Genomic DNA, 24,309 nt, shown 5'->3' with positions numbered 1-24,309 from the left:
CCCAAATTCGGTTATTTTTTTTTTACTTTCTCTCTCTCTCAAGAGAGAAAGTGTGAGCACGGATACATGGTTAAATTTCTTTAATATTCGGTGGACGAATAAAAAAGAGAGATGGAGAGAGACTAAATAAATATGGGAGTATATAATAAGTGGCCCATTGATAGACACGCGCTGGAAACATTTAATTACGATTACTGAGAATTTTTTTATAATCGGTTTTCGGAGTCGCAGCCCATTTTTTTGTCAAATTCAGTCGAACGTGAGTGCACACTTTTCTTGCCAAATTACAAAAAAAACAGTTTCGTGTTGAAAAAAATAAAGTATCACCTGTGATCATCCGGGTTTTCATAATTCTATTGATTTTTTACAGACGGGGTTTTTTTAAATGTGCGTTCATTTTCAAATTTCGGACTCCCTTCTTTTGAAAATGCTTACACACAATCCGAGGGGCGTTTACATTTTAACTACTACGCCTAATTTCGTGAAGATGTGAGGCTTTTACGGATGTAAAAACTCACTCTGCAGGGATTCACTAAAACCCTTTCCCCCTCTATCTCCCTCTCCCCTCACCCCCACCACCATCACCGACGCACACTCGGGCTTGAAGGCCGGCCGGAAACCATGCGTAGTGTGCCTGCCCGTGCGTAATTTACGAGAATAGCAAGTTTTAATTATAGCGGATGAAAAGGTTTTTCTCCTCGATTCAAGGCCAAAGGTTCAAGGTACTGATTACGAAACTTCTCGACGTGAATTTTCTCTGTTTAAAAGTTGGGATGGGGACCAAAACGTATACGTGCTCGGTTGTAATAGGGGAATGTACTCGGACGGAGACGTAAAAAAGAAAACTGAGGTATAACACTTTCAATTTGCGTGGAGAACTCCTTTAGCCCAGTGTGCTAGAATAAGTGGGAGGGTAAAAAGTCGGGTGGACCGCGAGGCCAAAACTTTCATGCTAACGATCCAATCGTACGTTTCATCTCAATAATAACAATTTTGTGCCCAACTAAAGACATTGAGCCATGGACACAACATTCTAAATGGATTCCATTTTGCTGATTCTCATGAAACTAATGCCAAAAAATTTTTCATTTTCCCTTGTTATGCTAAATATATTATTACACTGCGTGAATTTTAACCGTCGAACATCAATTGTGAAACTTTTTTCCCTCCTGGTACGTAAACTTTCGTTTACATTGCAAAATAGCAATGTGCAAAAAAAGTGAAAACATACGCTACCAAGAATCACACCGCTGCATTAACTGGGTTAAACGAAGGGGAAGTGAGCGATTTCCAACGCATGGCTCTTGAAAGATGATTCAGTTAGCAAAGGTTGGGGCGGGGGGGGGGGAAGGGGAATCTTATACTCCATTTCATTTTTGCAACAAATCTTTTCATCTCGTTCGCTCTGAATGACGCATAGTGCCAACTCCCACCCCTTCCACCCTAGCGCTCCCTCCTTTTACTAGACTCACGCATTGCGCACCCGAAGAGCCACTCTTGACTGCCTTGGGGTCGAAGCCACGCAACTTGGGACATCTTGGAGAGACTATGATTGTTTAGTTTTTATCATCACTCTGGCCTGATGCACGATTTTCCCGTCTAACCGATCCGACGTGGACAAAATTCAGTCCAGTGTTGATTAGTGAAATAACAAGACTCGGTAATGAAATTGCGCACATTCGCATTTTGCTAATATGTACAATTCGTGAGGCATAAAGGAAAAGTTAAGGTGAGATGAAAAAAATAAAAATGGTAGTGGTGTAAAAAAAAAGCTTACCGTTCCTTTGCTATTTTTTACCGCCAGCTATAATTTCTGACGATAAGTGTTCGACTTTTAGTCAAAAATCGGCGTATCTAGAAAATAATTCAGTTTGTTCGGTACAATCCGTTTATCGAAAGAATCCAGTTCCATCTTATCCACCTTATTTCTTCCATCAATATTTTTATCTTTTTTGCACGAAACAATCATCGCGCCTGAGTCGGATTATGTACGCTACAAAAGATTTTCCAAGGTGAAAGTATCCCAGACCCAAAAAAAAACTTGATACTGTGTATCTTTGGAAAGAAAAAAAAATTATGAGCATACTTCGCATAGTTGAGTCGTTTAATTTTAGTTTTTGGGTGAAGAATGTTTTATCTTTCAGTGTAAATAATTAATTTGATGCATCAATTGGAGATAGTCACAACATATACGGAGAAGATCAAAAACAGGCAGAAAGTCAGGGCAGGGGGTGACAGAAAGTTGTTGTCAGACATTTAAAAAATCGAAATGAGGGAGTGGAAACGAGAATTCCTTGGCAGTCGGGAATGACCTTGCGACAGTCATGGCGGGGCGGTTTGCGCCACCAATGGAGGCCCATCTTACGAGTAGCCTTAGCCGCGTGCACGTGGCTCAGGTGAGGCCATGGGCAAAGAAAGGCAAAGGCGAGATCAACCGCAGTCGACTTGATCGCTCGGGATTGTATCGCGGAAATTAATCCGCAGCAGGGCTTACTTTATAAAAATCATTTAGTTGCTCGGAGAGAACACGAGTCCATGAGTTGCATGTCCATGTGGCGGTGGAATTTCCCCTTCTTACTTTTCAATTGTAATTTGCACGTTATTGTATAGATTTTTACCATATTATAAGGTGCATGTGCATGTTAGTTTATAAAATATGTATTTATGTTGGTTTTACATGTAGTTTCATTCTCTTTTTGGGTGGTGACCTAACATCCCCTGCCACACGCCCTTGCGGCCGCTTGCGGGGTTTTATCTGGATACATATGTAGAAAACCGGTGAGTGTGTCATATGATCGTGATCATGTCAGAATTATCGAAGAAATGTTCATTTGAAAAATAGCAATAGAAATAGTTATTAAAGATAATTTCCAGCTACTGAGACCACAGGCGCCGCTTGTAAATCATAATTGAACAGGAATTTGAATGAGGAGAAAAAGAGTGTAAATAAACCAAGCATCAGCTGTTGCAGAAGTTATTTGCGAAAAATACCACAGCGTTGTTTGATGATGTACCGTCCATGGCGTTATCTGAAGTTTTCTCCGAAACAAGTTGAAACGTGGAGTTGAATGACAATGAACATTGTTATCCACACAATGATATCAAATGTAAAGGTCTACAACGAATAGTAGACTCCAAAAAATTGGCCTAATTGTAATACAAAATTAATTATAGTCAATTAAACTCATGGGGTCAACCAGATATACAACATTGAGAGGATTGAGGAAGCCGCAGCATTTTGAGTACTTAACGTAAAACCTTGGAAAAGTAAAACGAAATATTTCTTATTCATAATGAAAAGAAAGACTCGTACTTTTCCACAGATTTTATTATACGGTAAATTATAGTATATTATAGTACCGTATGATAAAATCTGTGGAAAAGTACGAGTCTTTCTTTTTAGTATGGATATTAAATACTTCCACGAAGTGAAGCCTGAAACAATAGAAATATTTCTTGTTATCTACTGATAAAGGCAGGTTTATGGATTGATGCAGAATGGACCACGATACATTTCCTTGCCTCTCCTAACAAAATACAACCTGACAACCGTCAATTTAATATACCATTCTTCAATTCCACATAGTACCCTCCTACCTTCATTCCGTCCAATACGCCTACACGTATTGCATACCTTCCCCATTCCGCGCCTGCCTAACGTCATCTATCATCGTCTTCAACATTCTATCCCCAATTAAAACGCCCCGTATCCATCTTTCCTGCCTCCTTCAGATTTCTCCCAACAATCCCCTCTCCTTACCCAACATTCCCAGCAATTTCTTGCTTGTTTTCTTCTCCATCCACAATACCTTTTTTATCCTTCTCTACACTCACATTCCAAAAACCTCCATTGTACGCCAATCTTGTTCCTACGACCCTGTTCCGCACCAAACGAAACCATGCTTCATTCATAACTTATCACTAGTCTTTCCTTAACCTCCTTACTTAAACGTCCCTGTCATCAATTCCGTCCTTCTAAAAGCTTCTTTGCCTAATGCAATTCTTCTTCTTATATCCTAGTGCTGCATTTTACCATCTTGGTCGAGAACACTTCCATGATAGACCAACTGTTCCACCTGCTCTAGCTTTTGCCCTCCTGTTTTAACTTTTGATTTAGCTTTCCTCTTTCTCAAAAACACACTAGCCTTTATTTTATTTATATTGATTCTCATCCAATACTTACTATAATATTTTCTCCTTAGAGGAAAAATAGTTGACAACTCTGAGGGCAATATTTTCAAAGGAATACGAAAAGCTATCTTTACGTCGTAAATCTTTGAGAGGGAAGGACAGAGAAAGTGTGCTATGCAGCCAAGTCCTTTTTACTCCTCAATGTCACGGCCACACGGAGAACTGTCACGTTGCTCTGAAGATGGCTGCATAAGCGTTTTGAGGGTTTTTCCCTCCTGCCTCAGTTTCCAATGCACAAGAGGATTTCCCATCATCCGTCTCATTCAGCTCCCCATGCATATCCGCGATCGAGCGATATGCGTTGGTGCAAATGCAGCAAAACACCGGATAATAGGCTACACCTAAATATAGCCGATCGTAACGGTACACGGATATGCTTACATTCTTCTCGCACCGTTGACCTTACCGCCTCACGCGTCAAAAAAACATTACGAGTAGGCCAGTAGTCGCAGAATCAAGAGGGGGTTATAGATAAAGCTAGATAAACCTATATATATATATATATATATATATATATATATATATATATATATATATATAGTTCTATCTCCTTAGAACTTTATTGAAGAATAAATTTCAACATAATATTTTTCAAGAAGAAAAAAAAAGAGACGAACTAAAGAATTAGGTGATTGCATCAATATTAATTCGTGAGCGCCCTTATTATTTATGCTGAAATAACTATCAATGAAGTCCGAAGATTGAAAAAAATTGAATATTCGAATAATCCATTGTCAACAACGAAGCATGCATTATCAGTGCAATTTCCAAAGAGCAACAAAAGTGGGAATAGGCAACTTATAAACAAACTGTACATGCTTCTTAAGAATGCTCAGCTGCGATAGGTGGATGTGGAGTGGGGAACGGCAGTGTTAGTAAGGGTGGTAAGAAAGTAGTAGTAGTAGTTTTGAGGGGAGGCGACCGACAGCTGAGGTCATTTGCGCCATAGGGGATGGACAGGAAAGGATGAAGGGTGGAGAGAAACCCGGCGTCGGCATTAGCCTACTCTTTACGAAAGGCGCCAAGGGGTCCGCGGCTTAACGTCCCATCCGACGGACGGCGTACTCACCCAAAGTGCCCTCCACAAAGCACCTCAAGTAGGGATCGAGATACCTCTGAAAAATATTCAACACCGCCGGGATTTGAACCCGCGCCCTCAGGGTGGGAAGCCAGTACGTGAGCCCCCGCACCATCTCGATCCCCGTGGTAAGAAAGGGGTGGTTACCATTACCACCTGTACTTTTCAAGGCATATGCAAGGAAAATAGTTAAAGAGGCTTGGGAAGAACAGGAAATAGGAATGATAGTCAGTGGACAATTTATGAAATCAGTTTGGTTTGCGGGTGATCGAGTTTTAGTCAGTCAGCCAGTTAAGGGGTTACTGAGCGCATTAAAAAATCAATGTAATACCTGTAAGTAAGATATGAGTCTTCCTCAGTGATCACGAGATGTTAAAAAAAAACAGAAAACATATCGCTCTACGCCGTTACATGTAAACCAAGGACCTCTTGATAAAGTGGTTTGTATCGCACGTGCCTCTTATGCTTGCAATCTATTTAAGGGAATCAAGGCTTTGACACACATGGATGAGACTTGGATATAGGGAGGCAAACGTTGTACTCATTCTTTCCCCACAACTCTTTCAATCATGCGCTATTCTTAAAAAAACTGAAATTTTTAGTTTGTACGCACAAAAAACTCGAAATTTTTCCCCAAGAAACTGCGGTAGACCCCGCGACAGTAACTTTTATCGGAGTCATCCGTTAAGTGTATATTACAATGCAACAATTTTAAAGTGCACAACTCATTCGCCTTGATCGGGATACGAACCCGCATCTCTCGATGCCCGGCCGAAAGATTTTGCCAGTTAAGCATCTGATGCGTCCCTCAAAACTCTGAAATATTGCGGGTTTTTAAGGAACTAGATGTGACGAAATACAAACAAAAATATGTGCTCTTTCGTCGGTTCCTTTGACGTAACCAAAATTTTGGAATGCTAGAGGACATATCAGATGCTGGCTAAAGCACTCGGCCGGACATCGAGGGATCCCGTTCCGAATTCGGGTCAAGGCGAAAGATTTTTACTCTCTGAAACTGTTGTACTGAATTTTAACAACAAGAAAAAATGGATCCACAATGCATAAATTTTAGGTAAAACCTCCGTGAATAGGCGAAGAGAGGCTAGAGGTCTATGTTTTTCCCTCTGGAATCACTAATCAGTAACTGCAATGTTTTTAAATAATGTCTTGTCTCTACTACATTCCTGAGAAAGCGCTTGAGCGATGTCATCAGCACTGTAATAAAATAGGCGCTTGAGTTTTTTTGTAGACTTTTTGAGTCAAATAATGTCAAGGAAATCAATTGAATGCTTGAAAAATGTAATGGAACCGTTTGCGACTGAGCCTCTTCCCCACATGGAGTTCCAATGAAGTACGAAGAAAGAATCAAAAACTTAGCGTTTCCACAGGAAAGAATTTATTGCTGTCGACTAGTTTCGCTACTCTGTAGCATCATCTGGATTAATAAGTATCGGCCTCAACCATATCTCAAATGAAGTTACAGCGTTTAATTTCTGTCTTGCTCCCCTCAGACGGTAGGCAGTACACCAAATACGATCACTACCTCCCTCATTCATGACAATGACCCTGTTTCCCCTCACGGCATAAAAAAGTTGATTGAAAAGTGAAACGAAAAGCCTTTTTTATGAAAATATCCTCACTCATTCAGCTTCGTCATGCAAGTAGGCAACCTGAGTACGTAAAATTCTTAGCAGCTGACCAAGACGATATCGCGTTCCCTCCCAGTCTCTGAATTCCTTCGCATTCAATTGCTATTAAAGAATTAATATAATACCAACATAACCGCATTGACTTTTACATTTTCATCGACAAGTCATTAATTTTTCCGTTCTCCATCGGGAGGAATACTGAGGCAAGACAAATGTATGCAGGAGAAACAGGGGTAATGGGATACTGAACACGGTAATAGAAGGGGGTAATCCGGAAAAGCGAGGTAGAGGAAGGAAAAAATAATGCATTTTGCACAAATTCATTAGAAAGGTAGAAAGTATGCTGTGCTAAAACATTATATATTATTGTTATAGGCAGTATGGATTTTATGGAAATTTTGTGGCATTTTGTTTAAGACAGTCCCAAAAGTTGGTGGAATATTTTAATATATTTATTTTTATGAAGAGGTTATCCAGAAAGAGTTTAAACCTCAGGGAAAGACGGTGAACAGTAAGTTTTACGCGGAAGTCCTCGAAAGGCTACGGAAAAGAGTGCAACGTGTCAAAGAGGAGATCTTTGTCAACACTAGACTGCACCATGACAACGCAACATCTCACACTGCCTTCCTCGTGACCGAGTACCTGGTCAAGCACAAGGTGGCAACGTACACCGCAGCCACTCTACAGTCCCGATGTATCATCGCAGGACTGTTTTTTGTACCGAGAATAAAAAGGAGCTTGAAGAGCAACCATTTTGGAACACTGAATAACGTCAAAGAGACAGTGGCGAGGTTCCCGCCGACGTCTTTCAGTAAGCGTACCGCGAATGGGAGAGGCGCTGGCTTCGGTGTATCGATGAGCATGGGTGCTATATTAAGTATCTTAGTAGTTTTTACAGGTTTTAACCGCATCATTTGCTGATTTGAATGACAAATGCTATAGAACTCGGCAAGTAATGCTGACGCACCCTTTTCTTTGATCTTCAATAATTTTTTCCCGGATTTAATCTACTTGTTTTCGGGACGGACCCTATGTAAGTGTTAAGTGGTGTCAGGGTCCATCAATAATCCTAGCCTGACCCTGATAAAAATTGTATTTAGTGGTAAGCATATTTTCTGGACGCAGCTGCATCGACTCACCCGTAGGCAGCAACGCCATTGGGTATGAAGGGGGAGGGGAGAAAGGGAATACATGGTTACATCTTTGAAGCAAAGGGGGAAAAGGCGTCAAAAAGAAGCCGTAAGGTGGTCAGGATGCGGTCGAAATGAAAGGAGGAATCACGTTTAGAGAAAGTCCTCGCCTCTTGCTGACTTCCTTAAGGCCAAACGGCGAAGGCGAATGGAAACCCTCGAATCCCATTCCTGCTTCGCGTGTCGCTTCAGGTGACACCCTTCACACCATTTCAAGGGGCGGCGACCGCATTGAATATTCTCAACGAGGACTAGAGTTGTGCCAAGCGTGTTTGGTTAACTTTCTGAAAATCAAACCGTATTAGAGCAAGAATGATTCGAAACGGAGGAAGAGCACTGAGATGACGAAGTACGCATGGAATTGAAACAATCCAAATGAGTACAATTCGATAAATACCTCGGTAAAGATATCTCAAAATACAGAAGTGGATTTAGTCGGGTGTGAATCAAACGGAAGACGTGGAAACATTGAAACTAATGCTTGTAGTGCCACTACATATATTATACACACTAGTAAAGGAAATGCTAACATCCAAAACAAAACACAGGTAAATTAACTGTAAGTTCACAACTTAAATCCGCTTAAAATATGAGCATTGAGCATCTTTTTCTCTTAAGGAGGGTCAGTCAGCGTCTCCTATATACATATTGCGGCCAAATTGCGACGCAGATCACTTCGACCTGAAGAGGTCTCCAGGACTGGGGGCGAAACAGTTGTCCAGCGACGGTAATTACCGGAAGCAGCATGGATCCTTCATTAGATAGACGATGCGGAAATCTAAGGTTTAATTTCATTACGACTAATCTTTAGAAAAAAATACATTTAAGTGGTAACCGCTTGTGGTTTCATCATTGTGAAATTCTAAGGAGAGTGAAACGTTTTTACACGCTGGTGTTAAACTAAAATAGAGACAAACAAGAGGCTGTAATAAACTATTGGCATCGCTAAAAGGCTTTTAAAAACTACGATCAAATGTTTTTCAATTTGGCAGGTTGTTACAACACGTGAATATAAATATAACGAGACATAATTTGTTCAATTGGATACACATAGAAATATTTTCTAGTTTTAACTCCCTTTGCCACATCTGACGTTCTAACTTCTTGAAATTATTGGATTAATATGACTACTTTTGCTAATGAGAGCGCATGGTTGATAAGAACCCATTACACATTTTCCACTTGCATCCTTTTCGTGGAAAGAAAACAAAAAAGCCTAATTATGAAGAAATTTTAGGACAGGAGTGAAGATAAAGTACTTCATCGTAATAGCTTCTGATGCCATTAAAGGAGCACAGACTGTCCAAAACGGACTAAACCACAGTTGGTAACTTGAATACCTCTGGTATAGCTGGTAACTTTACATGGTCAGGCTTCACTTCGTGAAAGTTTTGCAAGTCCATCAATTGAAATAGAGAGGCCACTTTTCCACAGAATTTTGTGGAAATTCTGAACGCTTCAGTCAATTTTGTGGAAATTCTTTCGCATTAATCAAATTCTGCGGAGAATTACGTTACCTCTTTCATTTTAAGGTTAAATACCCTAATTAAAACAGCATTGTGGCAGAATTTTTACTTATTATTTCTGAAGGTTTTGTGGCTTCATCTCGCGCACAAGAAATATATCCCACGCAGGCGCAATCGCCCTGAGCAATATCTGATTCCCTTCCCTTGCCATTTCCCTCGGCGAGATGGAACGGTGCACGCCCTCCGATTGCGGCATGCGGAAGAGTTCCTGGAAAGAGCGCCGCACAGTCCAGTGGACGACAGAACATCCCCAGGAACTCCTCCTCCCCTCCCTCGTCCTCCCCTCATCCCTCCCGCCGCAATCCTCGAGGAAGGGATACATAAAAGGTATAAGTGACGGAGATAGGAGGCGACGTCCTTGGGGAAGAGGGTGGGAGAAGAAGGGTCGGGAGGGAGGAGGAGGAGGATGAAGAAGGGAAAATGGAGAGAATCCGACAATGGGATTCGGTGGAATCCGGGCCCGGATCATAAGAGGCTGCAGCAGGGGTTCCGGGAAGAAGATCGAATTCGCCGCTCCACACACGTCCTCTCTCTCTCTTACACTCTCCTCCCTTAAACACCCACCCCCTACCATCTCGAACGATCCCCAATTTTACACTCATTTATACTCATGGAAACATCACGAAATTTTGCATTAAACTCCGCGTTGTTTTCACACAATTCTCTGTTAATCGCAACTCGGGGTTTAATTTCGCGCTCAACAACAATTGCAAGTGCGGGAAAAATTGAAGATAAGTAAAACCCGCACACAGGAGTAAGGATAGGAAACAAAGGTCCAACGTTGCAAATCATCGTGGACTACTGACTGCCAAATTAGAATTATAAAACAAAAGGATCGTTGAAACATGAAAATGGTGCCCACGTGATTATATTATTATGTAGTCGCTCATTTGCGCGTCCTTGAAATATGCTCTTATTCCTGTATTACGTAAGTGCTTCTTGGCGGTAAAATATGACCAATATGTCTTCAATCAGTGGGCAACACCGCATCAATCCTTCTTTTATACTTTTCTTATTTCATATTGAATTCGGTGAGAAAATATTTTATTTCGTAGACTCTCTCAGTTGAGCCTTGCATGCGTAGTTGACTTGACATTTACGTATCATTCACGATGATTTAAAAAATGAACTTGAATGGAGCCCTGCTTTTCGTTCTGCCTCTAAGTCGAAATTGACAATTGCGGGTTTCCGTTTCATGCCTCCAATAAGTGGTCTCACTAGAGAGATCTTGCTCAGAAAACTTGTTCTTGAATATCAGTAGTTTGTCAGATTTCAAATCAAAGAAAGCATGGTTTTTACGTATATTCATTTGACACTATATTTGGCTGCAACAGTTATTTTCCGAGACGATCCGAAGCAAAATTTTCCGCTATTTCAGCTGAGGAGGTAAGCTGATATTTCTGAAAATCATAATCACAATTGTATCTCAAGGGGTGTATTCCAAAACAAGCGTAAATATTTTTTTTTACTTAAGTTTAGAGATTCCACACTCGAACAATTTTGGATATCAGCGTTTTAAAACAAGAACAGTGGTACCACAGAAAGATAATCACACGACATTGATATCAACTTCACATGGAAACATTCCATGGAGAATGCCCTTGTTACATAATTATAATTCCTATATTAACATTTCGTAGTCTAAATTATGTAATTTATCAGGAGTGTCGAGAAATAAAGGACAGCAATTGACTGAAAAGCATACAAACCAGGTCAGGTCTTATGAATGCTCGATTAATGTCACCTATTTTGGTGATAACCCAGTGGAATTCCCGTAACAAATGGTCAGAATACACCCGTTGTTCAAAGGAAACGCCGCACTTAATCTCAGGCCTTCTTCGGTGATTTCATTTTTAATTGGACTCGATCGAGTGGGAAATAAAATTCCCACGTGCAAGAACGCTCCGTCAACCGTGAAACATTACGTATGTTAGACACCCAGGGCAATGTCACTAACTGTTTCAAACGCAACGACTTAATGCAAGTATGAACGTTAAATAAGTATGTATGTATGTATTTATATATATATATATATGTATATATATATATGTTTATATATGTGTATATATATATATGTATATATATATATATATATATATATATATATATATATATATATATATATATATATATATATATATATATATGTGTGTGTGTGTTTCGACGGTACGGCCGTCATCATCAGAAACATAATGCTTTTGTGTTTTAAAAATCTTAATCAATGTTTTTACACTTGTATACTTATACAGGTCGCGGTAGTCCAGTGGGTAGAGCATTGGACTGCTGACCGGAGGGTCCCGGGTTCGATTCCGGGGCAAGGCACCCTGGGCACCTTCAGCTCCACCCAAGCTAAAGTGATTTTTTGGGTACCAGGTCTTCCTGGGAAACCATAACCGGCACAGGGAAAGGAACTGGCCCCCCTACCCTGATGTGTGAATTTTCACACGCCGTATAGGGCTTAGTACTAGGTGATCTCTACCATCACCTACTAAACCGACCTTCGGGTTGATTACTATGTTTATACATCTATATATATATATATATATATAGATGTATATATATATATATATATATATATATATATATATATATATATATATATATATATATCTATATATATATATATATATATATATATATATATATATATAGATGATTTCGTCGACGTAACACGGAAGTTATGCTTACTTCTTTATCTTCCGATGAAGACGGAGTGGAATTTCGTCGAAATTATTAAGAAATAACGTGTGAGTGGTCTTTTTTTGGGTTTCTATGTTGTTTGTTACTGTGTAATGTACTATATATATATATATATATATATATATATATATATATATATATATATATATATATATATATAAATATGTACACATATGTATAATATATATATATAATATATGTATAATATATATATAATATATGTATAATATATATATATATATAATATATGTATATAGGTATAATATATATAAAATAAATGTATATATATGTATTCATATATACCTTTTAATCTTCACTCGTTGCACTACACGCTCGGACAGTTAGAACTTTCTAACTGCCTCGGCGTTGCTGTTTCACACGTCCGAATGTCCCTGTCATTCCTGTTCTGGAAGTCTCACCCTCTCGGGTCTGGCGCCGTCTCTCGCAGAAGCTGTCACCCCCTCCCTCTCCTTCCTCCCCCCCCCCCCCAAGGGCTCCTTTCTTCAAACCCTACGCCCTCTACCCTAGGCTCGAGATCTGAGGGGACGGTTGTTTCCCGGTAACTCTCGGCTGTGGTCGCCGACATCTTTATCTGAGATCGAGGCGTTTCTTCTTTGAATTCGGCCACGTAAAAAAGAAAATATGCAGGGATTTCAAATGTTGCGGGGGAAGGTGCAAATGATTATCTTTTAGGTACGCATCTGTGACCTAATATTTCACGTGTATTTTATCGGGTGCTATATAACGTAATGCTGGAGGGAACAAATTTAAACTAGTTTTTAACATAATGTTAATTGTCTCCGGCTCAAAATTGTGATATTTGAACAGTTGTCAATTTTTCATACTTTTCCGTATTAGTGCAATGAGTGAAAAGGTTTCAACGCAATCATTTTTTTATGTGTTTTCGCAATGAACGCAAAATAAACTCAAATATTATGCCAATATGCAATCAATAAATTTCCAAGAAAATAATTTAAAGGCATGCAATTCTGAAACAATATTTTTTTACAAATCTTCGTGGAATACAGTCATCATTCAATTTACGCTCAAAAGTATTAAAATTCGAAATTAAAACTCAAATTCCGATATGATAAAGGGAGTCGTTAGTCAATATTAAGATCATAGGCTCGCAAAGAAAATAATTACATAAAATTTAATATAATTACACCCACAGTCCCGGAAAGAACAATACATTCGTAAAAATTAAGCCATCATATACGAGTAAGAGAAATGCGATGCATTCATAAAAGACTTTTTTAATTAATACAAAATAAGTATTTAATTAAATATCTTAGTAACATGACCAAAATCTCAGGTTTTGAATAGTTGGCTATTGATTCGGTTTCTTAAAAAAATAGTAAAACAATTGCATTGTCGTAGTAATGCAGTTTTTGTAGAGTGTAAAGAAATTGCACGGACTGATAGTTTTCATGAGATTTCTCTCAACACATATTCCCATATTGAGGACTATGGAGATTTCGAGCATTGCAATTTTAAAATTGACAAGAAACTTTCTTGGTGAGTTTTAGAAGTTGCAGATCAAGACGATATGATTCTAGCCTGTTTGATCTATTTTTACTGACACCCTTTATTCAAATTATTCGTTTAATTCTAAAAATCAAGTTTACTTATTTCATATTAAAAAAAAAATTATTCTTTGGTATAGATATGTAGTTTGTATTACATATTTTCAAAAGTTAATTCACATGACATGCATGTGTTATTTAAAATAGAATTGGATTTATCAAAGAAAACTGAGTGACGTAAATATTTTTTCAAAACAAGTGATTTACTTAAATCAAATAAAAAAGTATACGTATGTACAAAGGAAATGAGCAGCACAAGTAAATAAGCAACGACTCCATTTTCCGTCAATAACGGCGCAAAAGTATACTTCTATTAAAATAATTTAAACTAAATAAAATAGCATTACTTTCGCGATGCTTGTATTTCCAAATATTTTTAATGCCTTGGTTTCCAGATACGGATTTACCAGCTTTTACCTATGGATATTCGAGATTTAATTTATGCCATTCATGACCCTTATTTTTAATTAATAGGTAACGGAATTGCAACAACACATTATTATAAAATATTAATACGCAAATAAAGAGGACAATCATGCGCGCCACAGACATTGCTTGAAAACAATTTACAATATCTTGATTCATTGGCAAAAACGAGGGCGTTACCAACGTTCGCAAATTCGGGTCCGAGGATAAACCTGGACAATTTATTCACCACATCCTTATTTCACGGACAGATAAATCGCGAAAAGAAGATTTCCGGTCAATTCAAATCATTATTTATGTATCTATAGGAAGAATACCCATCATCGAATTCACGTAGTGCGTGTACGTGCATTCGTGTTTGCCTAATCACCGGGGACTCGGAATGACTCCGACTTCCATTATTCGCCACCGTGACCGCGTGCGTGACCTTAACCTTTAAGGTCGCCCATAACAAGGGAGAACTTCCATCCAAACCTCCCTACAAAAACTGTGTCCGCTCAGCTTTGGTAGGCGCACGCTTTGCGTTCTTTATCTCACGCACTCCGATGATGGCACATCGCGTGTCTCGGCCCGGAGGCCATCGATCTCTCACAAGCGCGTGTCGGAGGAGATGGAAACGTACATTCGTGTGAACACACGCCCACGGTTTTGCACACGCCTTTGCAACCGAGACTACCTGTTTCCCTTCGAACATCTCTCCTCGTTAGCAAATGAGCACGGCGAGATCGTGGAATTCGAGGATCTTACACCCAACGACGAGGTAGAGGACCGCAGGATGCCGTACGTGTGTGAACCTCGGAGAACTCTTGTCACTTCGATACGAAGATGAAGCGAACGGGGCTCTCTCTATTATGCACGCCGGGCGATATGTGGGGGAAAGAGGAGCGAGTAACTCAAACCGACGGCCGCTAGGTGGCAGGCTGAGTTTTTTTTCGGCATTTTTTGTGTTAGTTTCTGTGTCTACGTTAGGACAAGCGGCACGAAAATAGCAAATGATGGCCACATGAGAGAGAGAGAGACACAATCTAGTTCCTTGCAATACCTGCGAGGGCAAAAGGGGTTTTCTTCTATTCTTCTCCCTCCCTCTCCTCCAAAAAGTCTCGGAAATGTGTCGCGGGAGGTAGAATGTCAGGTTGTTGAGCTGAGGACGGGATGGAATTGGGTGGAGAGCCGGAAAGGGGGGAGAAACCAACCCACGGGACGGATAAAGGGGGGGGGGGGGCGAGAAGGTGCTGGAGGTGTGTGAAGGAGAAAAGTATAAAAATCTCGAGGCACCGGGGGGGTTGGTCTCTCCCTCCCACCCTCTCTCAAAATTTATGAACACGTCGCAGCAGAGTCGCGTTTTCTCGAATGCGCACGTGTTATGGCCGGCGCCTTGGAAAGAAGAAAAAAATGACAACGCCACCGGAGTCTTGTTCCGGTGGGTCTCCATCGAGGAAATAACGCGTCGACTACCCTGATCTCGAGTCCCAAACGTTTTCCGGGGGTGATTACCAACATTAAAAATTCAGAGTGGGCGCATTCTCTCCTCCGAGGATAGAAATCGAGACCTTTTCCCCGAGTACTACGGCATGCAAGAGGAGGCAAATTCGCAGGCTACTACTTTAACGGCGGGCATCCCAGTGTTTCCGAGGGATGCTGAACTGAGTGAGCCCCTATGTTATCCCTCAAATGTCGAAACGGAAGCAATATCATTTCGTGAGTCCGCATCTAGAATATTAAAATGCTAAGGTTTTGTGCTGTGAGAAATTAATGTTTGGCTCTATGGCACCATCAAATAATGCCACGGAAAAATGGAGCATGTATGTATATGTGAGAGCATATCAATGTTTTTGCATCTTGGCAATGGCAATCAGCTGTGAAAACTGGTCCGAAACGTAATAAATAGTTTGGATAATTACCAATAAATGTTTTGTTTATAAACTTTACTTATTTATCATTAATCCATAACCAGCAGTTTTAGGCCTTTAAATCGGGCTATTAACAATAATAGATTTAACATTGGACACATTTATTAACACCCAAGCCCTAGGGAGAGGAAAATCCACTCAAGCGGTAGTCGAACCCGTGACGGTTGGCAAACGAGGACGTAACCCCGCCGCCACCGGGGCCAGAGAGGTGACATCCGATTACTGTAGATCACGATCGTCATCATGATGAGGTTAAAAAAACCATTTGTTCTTGATGGCTTCGAAATATTCTTTTATCACTGTTATTAAATTTGAAAAAAAACTAAACATTAAAAATGAGTGGTTTCTTTGCGATGGAATTTCCTTAAGACGAAATATATAGGCGTAATTCAAAGAAATTGGAGCCCTTTTCTCAGAGCAATGAGAAAAAAGATCCCTCCTCACACCGAGAATTAAAGACAAAATCCAATCTAAATGCCTAACGTCTGGGCATTTGCACTTTTAACAGGATGTAATGGCAATTTTTTTTATATCATTTACGTTTCGTGAGTACATCCAGAGGAATTCTAAACTGCCTTTTATTTTAGGAATCAGGAACTAGAGAGAATAAAACTAACGGACAAAAGAAAATATATTTTTCATACTTATGGTTTAATTTTGGGCTTATTGTTATAGATCTTTCAACATGATTTATTAGGAGAGTCTCCAGCTTTTTATTGGTATCTCCTGTTTTTTTAAATGGTTACATTGAACAATGATAAGGGATAAAAAGAGGGGACATGAGAATTCGGGACACGCAATCCCTCCGAAAAATATTTTGAGAAATAATAAACGGAAAAAGTTTACATGGGGGTTGAGGTAAGGTGGTTTGTGCAATTCACGAGATATCATTTGATTCCGACAGCTGGGAAAACATACAATGCTCCAGGAATTCCTCTGATTTCCCCGAAACGGGCGTCGAATGGTTCAGGACATTATCCCCATCGAGCAGAGAGGCATTCGATCAGCTTCCACACGCGATGGAATGACCCTGAGGCAGAGTTAACCTCATAAGCTCTTCACAAAGCCGTAGCGGTAGAGACTTCGCTGATGGAGCGCTTAGATGGTCCACGGGCGAGAATATCACGAGAATAGGAACAGTTCCTTGAATCAGCCGGAAGCATTTCCTATAAAACCTCTTCTCTCGTGGAAATGGGGCGCCGGAAATGCATTTCCCCATGGGAGACGAGGGAAAATGATTAAAATTAAGGTCTTGAATTTCCAATTTTTTCTTTTCAGTTGTTTTCTACTATTTCAAGAATTTGGGTTCAATTCCGCAACAAATAGGTTTTCATTTTCATTTAAAAAGTTTCATTTCACATCCCCGCAAAAATCATTGTTTTTCCTGTTATAATTCGTAGAATTTCGTCCCGTCAACGAAAATTTATCTACATTTAGTTCGAATTTCGAAGTAAATCGTTCTTTTAAAGGGAGCGGATCGCTATATACTATTCAAGGTGAGTGCTATCCAACGAGGAATACATCTCCCTAAGATTAATGGTGTTATCATTGGAAGCTACACTTGGCTAAACCGCAATACTTTATATTAGCACATTAAACATTTAAACACCTAGGTTTCGGCACGGCATGGTAGTATATTAATAAAATGTGGAATCAACCACACCTCATTAATTTTTACTTGAACATTTACAAATACTGCAGCACTCGTTGCGAGTAATCAAATTTGAAACAAAATTTACTGATTTCAGGTCTCATATAGCAGGAGTAATGCATGCTTAAAGAAGTTACAAACATTGTACTTTGACACAGTATTAATTTATTTACGAAGATCTAGGGATACCGGTTCGAATCCCGGTCCAGGCGAATGATTTTTACGCTCTGAAAATTGTTGCATTGCAATGCACATTTAGCGGATGATACCATTAAAAGTTACTCTTTGTGGCATCTCCCCCAGTTTCCTGGAATTAATTTATTCAGACAAATCTACCGGTTTCACGTTAATAAGGATCTTCTTGCTTGGCCAAAAAATGCTTTACCCAAAAGGAAGAAACTGGGGAAACGCTTATTTTAATGAATAATTGACTGCAAAAAAGTAACATCTCTTTCACATCTTTGAATACGAATATAGGATTTGGCAAACATCTCAGCTTTTTCTCCATGTTCAAGAAAAAGCTATGAATTTTGTTAGTTCCTCTGTGCTTGGCCGTGTCACTGCGAGTCCAATCATTTTAGGAATGAAACGACATCCTTCTCCCGCGAAGAGCGATCTTTTTTCATCGCGTGCGTAGAGCAGATTGGATGGGGATTGGGGGAGGGGGAGAATTGGGTGGGGGGAGTGCACGGATAGGTACTCACCTCGTCGTGGAGCGTTGGTAGGGGGCATCTCTTTGTAAGTGCCCTCTCCGACACTCTCCAGGCGGCCGTCCACCTTGCTTCGAAGGGAATCCATGTCGAAGGGCGTGCCCATGCCATGGTCCACGCTTCTGCTCTTGCTCCTGTGGGAGAAGAAGGCGATCGGATTAGCGGGTAAGCATTCAATCTTTTACTGATTTGAGCGGTGCAGTGTAATCTGAATGCAAGTATTCTTGAAGACAAGAGATACAATGCAAGAACCAAAATCAGGACTACAACACGCGGGTATGCATATTTACTTCGGAATTGGGTCATGAGTATTTATGAAAACTAAGTAGCATATGGATGAAAAAATTGGAAATATGAGAAAAACGTTCCAAATACATTTCTATGGTAACTTGGGACGACCAGCATCAACTGTTGGGTTATTCAAAAACAATTATTAAAGCGTGTTTGAGGAGTAGTCTCTACGCGACTAAAAGAAAGCAATGGAATGCGACCAAACAGGTTCAAATAAGTTCTGTCCACGCTTCTTGTTGGGAGGGTATTCAAAAATGCGCTTTTCTTTCGTTCCATCATATAGTTTGCTTCATATTCCACCCAGTGCTTCCAGGTAATACCCCCAAGACAACAGCACCGTTGTCGTTAAATTGGCACTCGTATATCCAACTGATCGATCCTGGAAATGAGTTGCAGGAACTGCTCTCTTCCTAAAATTCCTCCATCCATGTTTCCAGTGACTTGCGTGAATCAGCATTTAACTTAAAATCGATTCCGCAAAAGTAAAGTATCATACTTTAACATCCGATGAGTAACTATGCACGGTTAAGTGAATCGGGCATATGCAGAGGTTTTCCAATTACCCAAAAGAGACTGATAAAAACAGACGTACAACTCTAAATCACACAGGTTCAAAAGAATTGCATCCCGAGTCAAATAAATAAAGGTACATCGAATGACCCCGATTAACTAAAATGCTGGTGGATTTAATATACTAACAAACCATTAATTCGTCCATTCATTGGCTATTAATTTCGAGAAAGGAAAAAGGGAACACCAATACAAAAAAAATACATATAGTATTCCGTCACTATATTGAAGTCTGATTACAGCAACGACAAAGTTCATGAATAACATGAAATGAGGGTTTCATATTAGTAACGTTATAAATTTTAGGCTTTTATGAACAAACGAATTTTATTCACCAGAAAAGTCCTTTTGTGCATCATATCGGAAAACAATTTCACACGAGGATGATTTGACGAGAACCGAGCCACTAAAATATATATTTATTACAATTAAAATTTTTGAAAATACTTATACTTTCACAGCTCGTTTGAGATATTTTTCGAATGCAAAGAGTTTTGCGCGAGGCAACAAGTGGCTAATATAAAAATTATTTGCAAAAGCACGCTTTTGCAGACAGCTATTCATATTCATATGCCCACACATTTACTCTAAAAATTTAGCGTTTGAAGATGGGTATCATGAAAATAAAAAAGTGATATATGTTGATGTTCAACCAGTTTTGTAAACTTTAAATAATCAAATAATTACCAAAGTAAAAAACTGAAAGCAACACGCATTCTCTTGTAAAGCGACGGAATTAATAATTTCCCAAGTCCTATCGAGGACGACATTTTACATGTGTACATACATACGTTATTACAGATATATTTTTACATATTTCAATTTAATTTCTTAGATATTAAATAATATATTTGAAAACAATGATTTGGATGCACAATAAAACTTTGGCCGGATTTTCAATACAAGACCCCACTACTATTCTAATGCACATACACCAATGCTCAGGTTCCTCGGTCATATTTAAATTCGATTTCTACATGACAACTGTCATATGAATGTCGCATAGGGTATGGAGTGCCTTTTATGATGCGACATTAATAAAATTTTTTAATTGTTAACTTATAGCTCGGGAAAGGGAAATGCGAATGAGAAGGATATTTAATTAGAAAATGTGTTTAACAGACTTTTTCCTACCAGAAAATGTACACAGCAAACAAATAATTAGTTCTATTTATGAAGGAGTCAATTTGTCTTTATTAATGCAGGTGGTTGAATTCGCCGATCGATACAGGATCTTAAATATGAACAATTTTGTGATAGTAAACTATGTGATGGAATAAAGAATATTTCAATCCATTAGTGCCAGGGTACATTACTCTTAAATTATCTTGATAAAATCTACCAATTTATAGGACGTTTCTAATAATTCCCCGAGCGTCAAAGCCAAACCTCAGTGAGAGGTGCCTCTTCCTTAAAACCCGAGTCTGGTCGGCTGTCTTTCTGACTGACGGGACTCCAGTTCTAGTTTCTCTAATAATACTGGATTCGATGAGTTTATAACCAACTAGGCCATACTAACACTCCATTCCGAGAGTTACATGGGCGTTTACGAAGGACGAAGGAGAAAGAATTAGGTCGTTAACCATACTTAACATATCATGAATGTTGACTTTTGAAGCCGTGTACACCTTACTCACTGAAATATATGCACTGTAGTCCAATGAGTAATTCAATCCTTATGAGATTGTCCAAAGGATTGACCCAATTCGAACATTCTCGTATACTTTATTTAGACTTGTATACGAGGCTTGGACAAATAGTGTGAAGTTTTTCTCAAGTAGTCGACAGAAGAGCTGCGCCATCAATACCGTGTACTTTGCACGCGCAGTTTTTTCTTTGAAAGGAGACATTTATTGCTGCGATGTCTTCATTTATGTGGTGAGAATGGCTATATATGTGACTGTGTAGATTTCACACACTAAATACTCTACCTCTAATACAGTACATACGCCAACATGGTGGATGGAGATGTACGACGTCGACGAGTTATTGCTGACCTAAAATGTTTTCGGGACAAGTTAATCAATATAAAACTCTCGCTTATAACTCAAGGAAGCAGAGAAGTGTAACTCATCTGTTGGAGATGGCGAAATAAGGGTATGGAAAGTAACTAGAACACTTCTGAATTCCATGATTACTCACTCTGGCTACCTGGATGAACTGGTAACTTGGATTGGCGTAACAAAAAATAGGGAAAATATTACTTGCAATTGAAATAATAACCCTTCTTGATTGATTGAATTAAGCCAAAGGGATAATAAGTATAATAGTTAACACGTAAAAATGGAATAGCTTTACTTGCGACAAAATTAATTAAAACAAATTACGCTTTGCAATCATCCCAAAAAATAGTTTGATAGGCGAAGGCAGAGATCATCCAGTACTTAGCCCGATGAGGTCGAAAAATCGCACATTAGTACACTAGGGAACCAGTTCCTATTCCTATCCAGCTTGTAGTTTTCCAGGAATGGTATGGTACCCAAAAAGTGACACAGTTGAGGTGATTCGTAAGCCGACCAGATGTGTCATCGGAATTTTAATAGTGGTCAGTCTCATTTAAAACCAATCAGTAATTAGTATGTTTTAGGCGTTAAATGGTGGAATTTGAACATAAAGAATGATCAATAATCACAACTTTAAACTGTTTAAAATGCTACTCACGATATAAGATTCAACGGTTTTTACAGGGGTTTGCCTGTAAAACCTATTTTCGACACGTATATATGATGTAGCACCATCCAACGTAATCCTAGGATTGGCGTATGGTTAGGAGTTTATATTAATTCTTCCTTGCCTCTTGAGATATCCAGTGCTCCTCTTTCTTGCTTTCCTTTCTATGATTTTTATCCTTGTGCTTTCCTCTTTGCTATCCTGTAATTTCCTTTCTCTCCGTTCCAACTTTATTGGTGTCATTCATCACTTGCTTCTGGTATTTCCGACTTGGTCTTTCTTTTCAACACTTCCCACCATGCCCGTGGTTAAATGGTTCAGTGTCTATATTTTATTCAAATTCAAGTCCAATTATTGTCCTCATCTCCTTGTTAACATATTTCATCAACCCTTCCATAGTGTATTCTTCATACTAGTACCCTGTCTGTCCAATTAATCTTCGTAATATTTCTGAGGCACCAGAGTTCATTTCTGGCAACGTTATTATCCCATTTCTTTGTCTCACGGTCGTTTAAACGTGCATAATATTCAACATTCATGAACTCGCTTTCCCATCTTCTGAGATCGTCGTGAATTTTCCAATATCTTTCAGAATATATACTGGTATATTTTAAATGACCGACCACCTAGATCAAAGGAGAATGAGCTTAAAACACCAACAGGTGAAACGAAATGGAAAGCATGGCGATGGCGTGGTTCTGGGGGCGAGGAACGTGGTTCTGGGCTAAAGGGTGGACGGGCAACTCACCTGAGCCACGGGACAATGTTGTCGCTGGTGCGAGTGACATCCTGCGAGGCTCTGCGCCCTCTGAGCGTTACAACGGCATGCACGAAGGGAAGAAGCAGGGAAGCGGAAAACAAATAAAACAAAAATTAAAAAAAATAATATGGATAAAAACAGGATAGGATTCATAATAATAAAAATCAACAAAATCAATATTTTCAAAGAAAATAGAAGGCAACAAAAATTACAGCAAAGCAACGCCTGTTATTGTTTCATTATTGATACTCCAATAAATAGGATTTAAAAGATTTACTAAAAATCAAAGGCGTACTAAAAAGCAGTGCGTTGAGAAATATAATATTAAGCTGCAGAATATTTATTTGATCACTATTCGCTCAAACTAAGTTAAAGCATGCTTAAATGTGCAGGTATTGAAAAAACTGTACGTATAGCATATGCCTGGTTAAAGCGAAAACCTGCAAAACATTCTCCAAAAATAAGCGTTGCAAAAGTTTCATAATATCAAATAATATCAAAATAATTATGTATGCATGATAAAATAGGAGGGGAAGATAGTTCAGGAGCAAGAATAGAGAAGGAAGCTGTAAATCAATTAAATGCTTCATAAATATAAGCATACTATATATAAATACATTTGATAAATTAATAATGTAATCGCAATGAGTCATGCTTAAAGTAAAATAAAAAACATACGCTAATTCTTAATCAATTACACAAGCGAAGGAATGAAAGATACATACAGCCTCCGCGTCTTAAGATAACTCCGCTCTCTGTGCTGCTTAACTACGGCTTAGAATTATAACAGAAAAAAACTGCATTTTCGTAAGTGTTCGTAATTTTAATAATGTTGAACAAATGAGTTCATCTAAAATAAAATATAATCTCATTGATCTCAGAAATATAAACTCGAAAGGATAGGGTCGAATTATCGGTTAGCTGCTATTCGACTTCGGACTAAATTCATTTCTTCTTCCGATAACACAGAAATAAAAAAATGGTTCGTTTGAGTATTGAAAAATGGGGCAAACTTTAAAATATTCACGTCCAAGCATCGACGATGAACATACAAAATATTAAAAAACAAGTTCACATAACGCTAAACTGCAATATTCAACTAGATACGAACTCTATTGAGCAAACGCTCGCATACCTCCTTTCATGAAGTTTTTCAATTCATTTTTGTCGTGAACTTCAGTCAATGTACTCTGATATTACTTAAAAAGTATGCCAGGACAATGAGTGGAAAATCCCGAGGCCACCGTTTACGAGAAAATAGCCCCGAGAAATGAACACGAACACAGGTCAGTGTTTCTGAGCCCTTAAAATTTAAGCTAAATTGCAAACATGACCCCCAGCAGTACCCTGGTCGCGAATATCCGGTCAAAGGACAAAATCGATCCCCCTTCCCCCCGTGAC

General features: G+C 39.1%; 1 protein-coding gene across 5 annotated transcripts in view; it reads right to left on the bottom strand.

Annotated features, from left to right (window-relative positions):
• Positions 1–24,309, bottom strand: part of mtd (TLD domain-containing protein mustard) — a 902,673-nt gene that overhangs the window by 340,987 nt on the left and 537,377 nt on the right. For 3 of the 5 annotated variants that reach the window (XM_071599399.1, XM_071599402.1, XM_071599403.1), the window contains exons 2-3: positions 22,897–22,956; positions 18,612–18,751 (exon numbers count right to left, since the gene is read on the bottom strand). In XM_071599399.1, coding sequence (XP_071455500.1) covers positions 18,612–18,751; positions 22,897–22,956 — 200 coding nt within the window. The remainder of the gene's footprint in view (positions 1–18,611; positions 18,752–22,896; positions 22,957–24,309) is intronic. The other 2 variants (XM_071599404.1, XM_071599400.1) reach the window with 1 other exon arrangement.

The sequence above is a fragment of the Hetaerina americana genome, unplaced genomic scaffold, assembly GCF_022747635.1.
Source record: "Hetaerina americana unplaced genomic scaffold, ioHetAmer1.1.p SCAF_11, whole genome shotgun sequence".
NCBI lineage: Eukaryota > Metazoa > Arthropoda > Insecta > Odonata > Calopterygidae > Hetaerina > Hetaerina americana.
The sequence above is the reverse complement of the archived record's forward strand: the minus strand, read 5'-3'. Positions and strand labels throughout refer to the sequence as shown.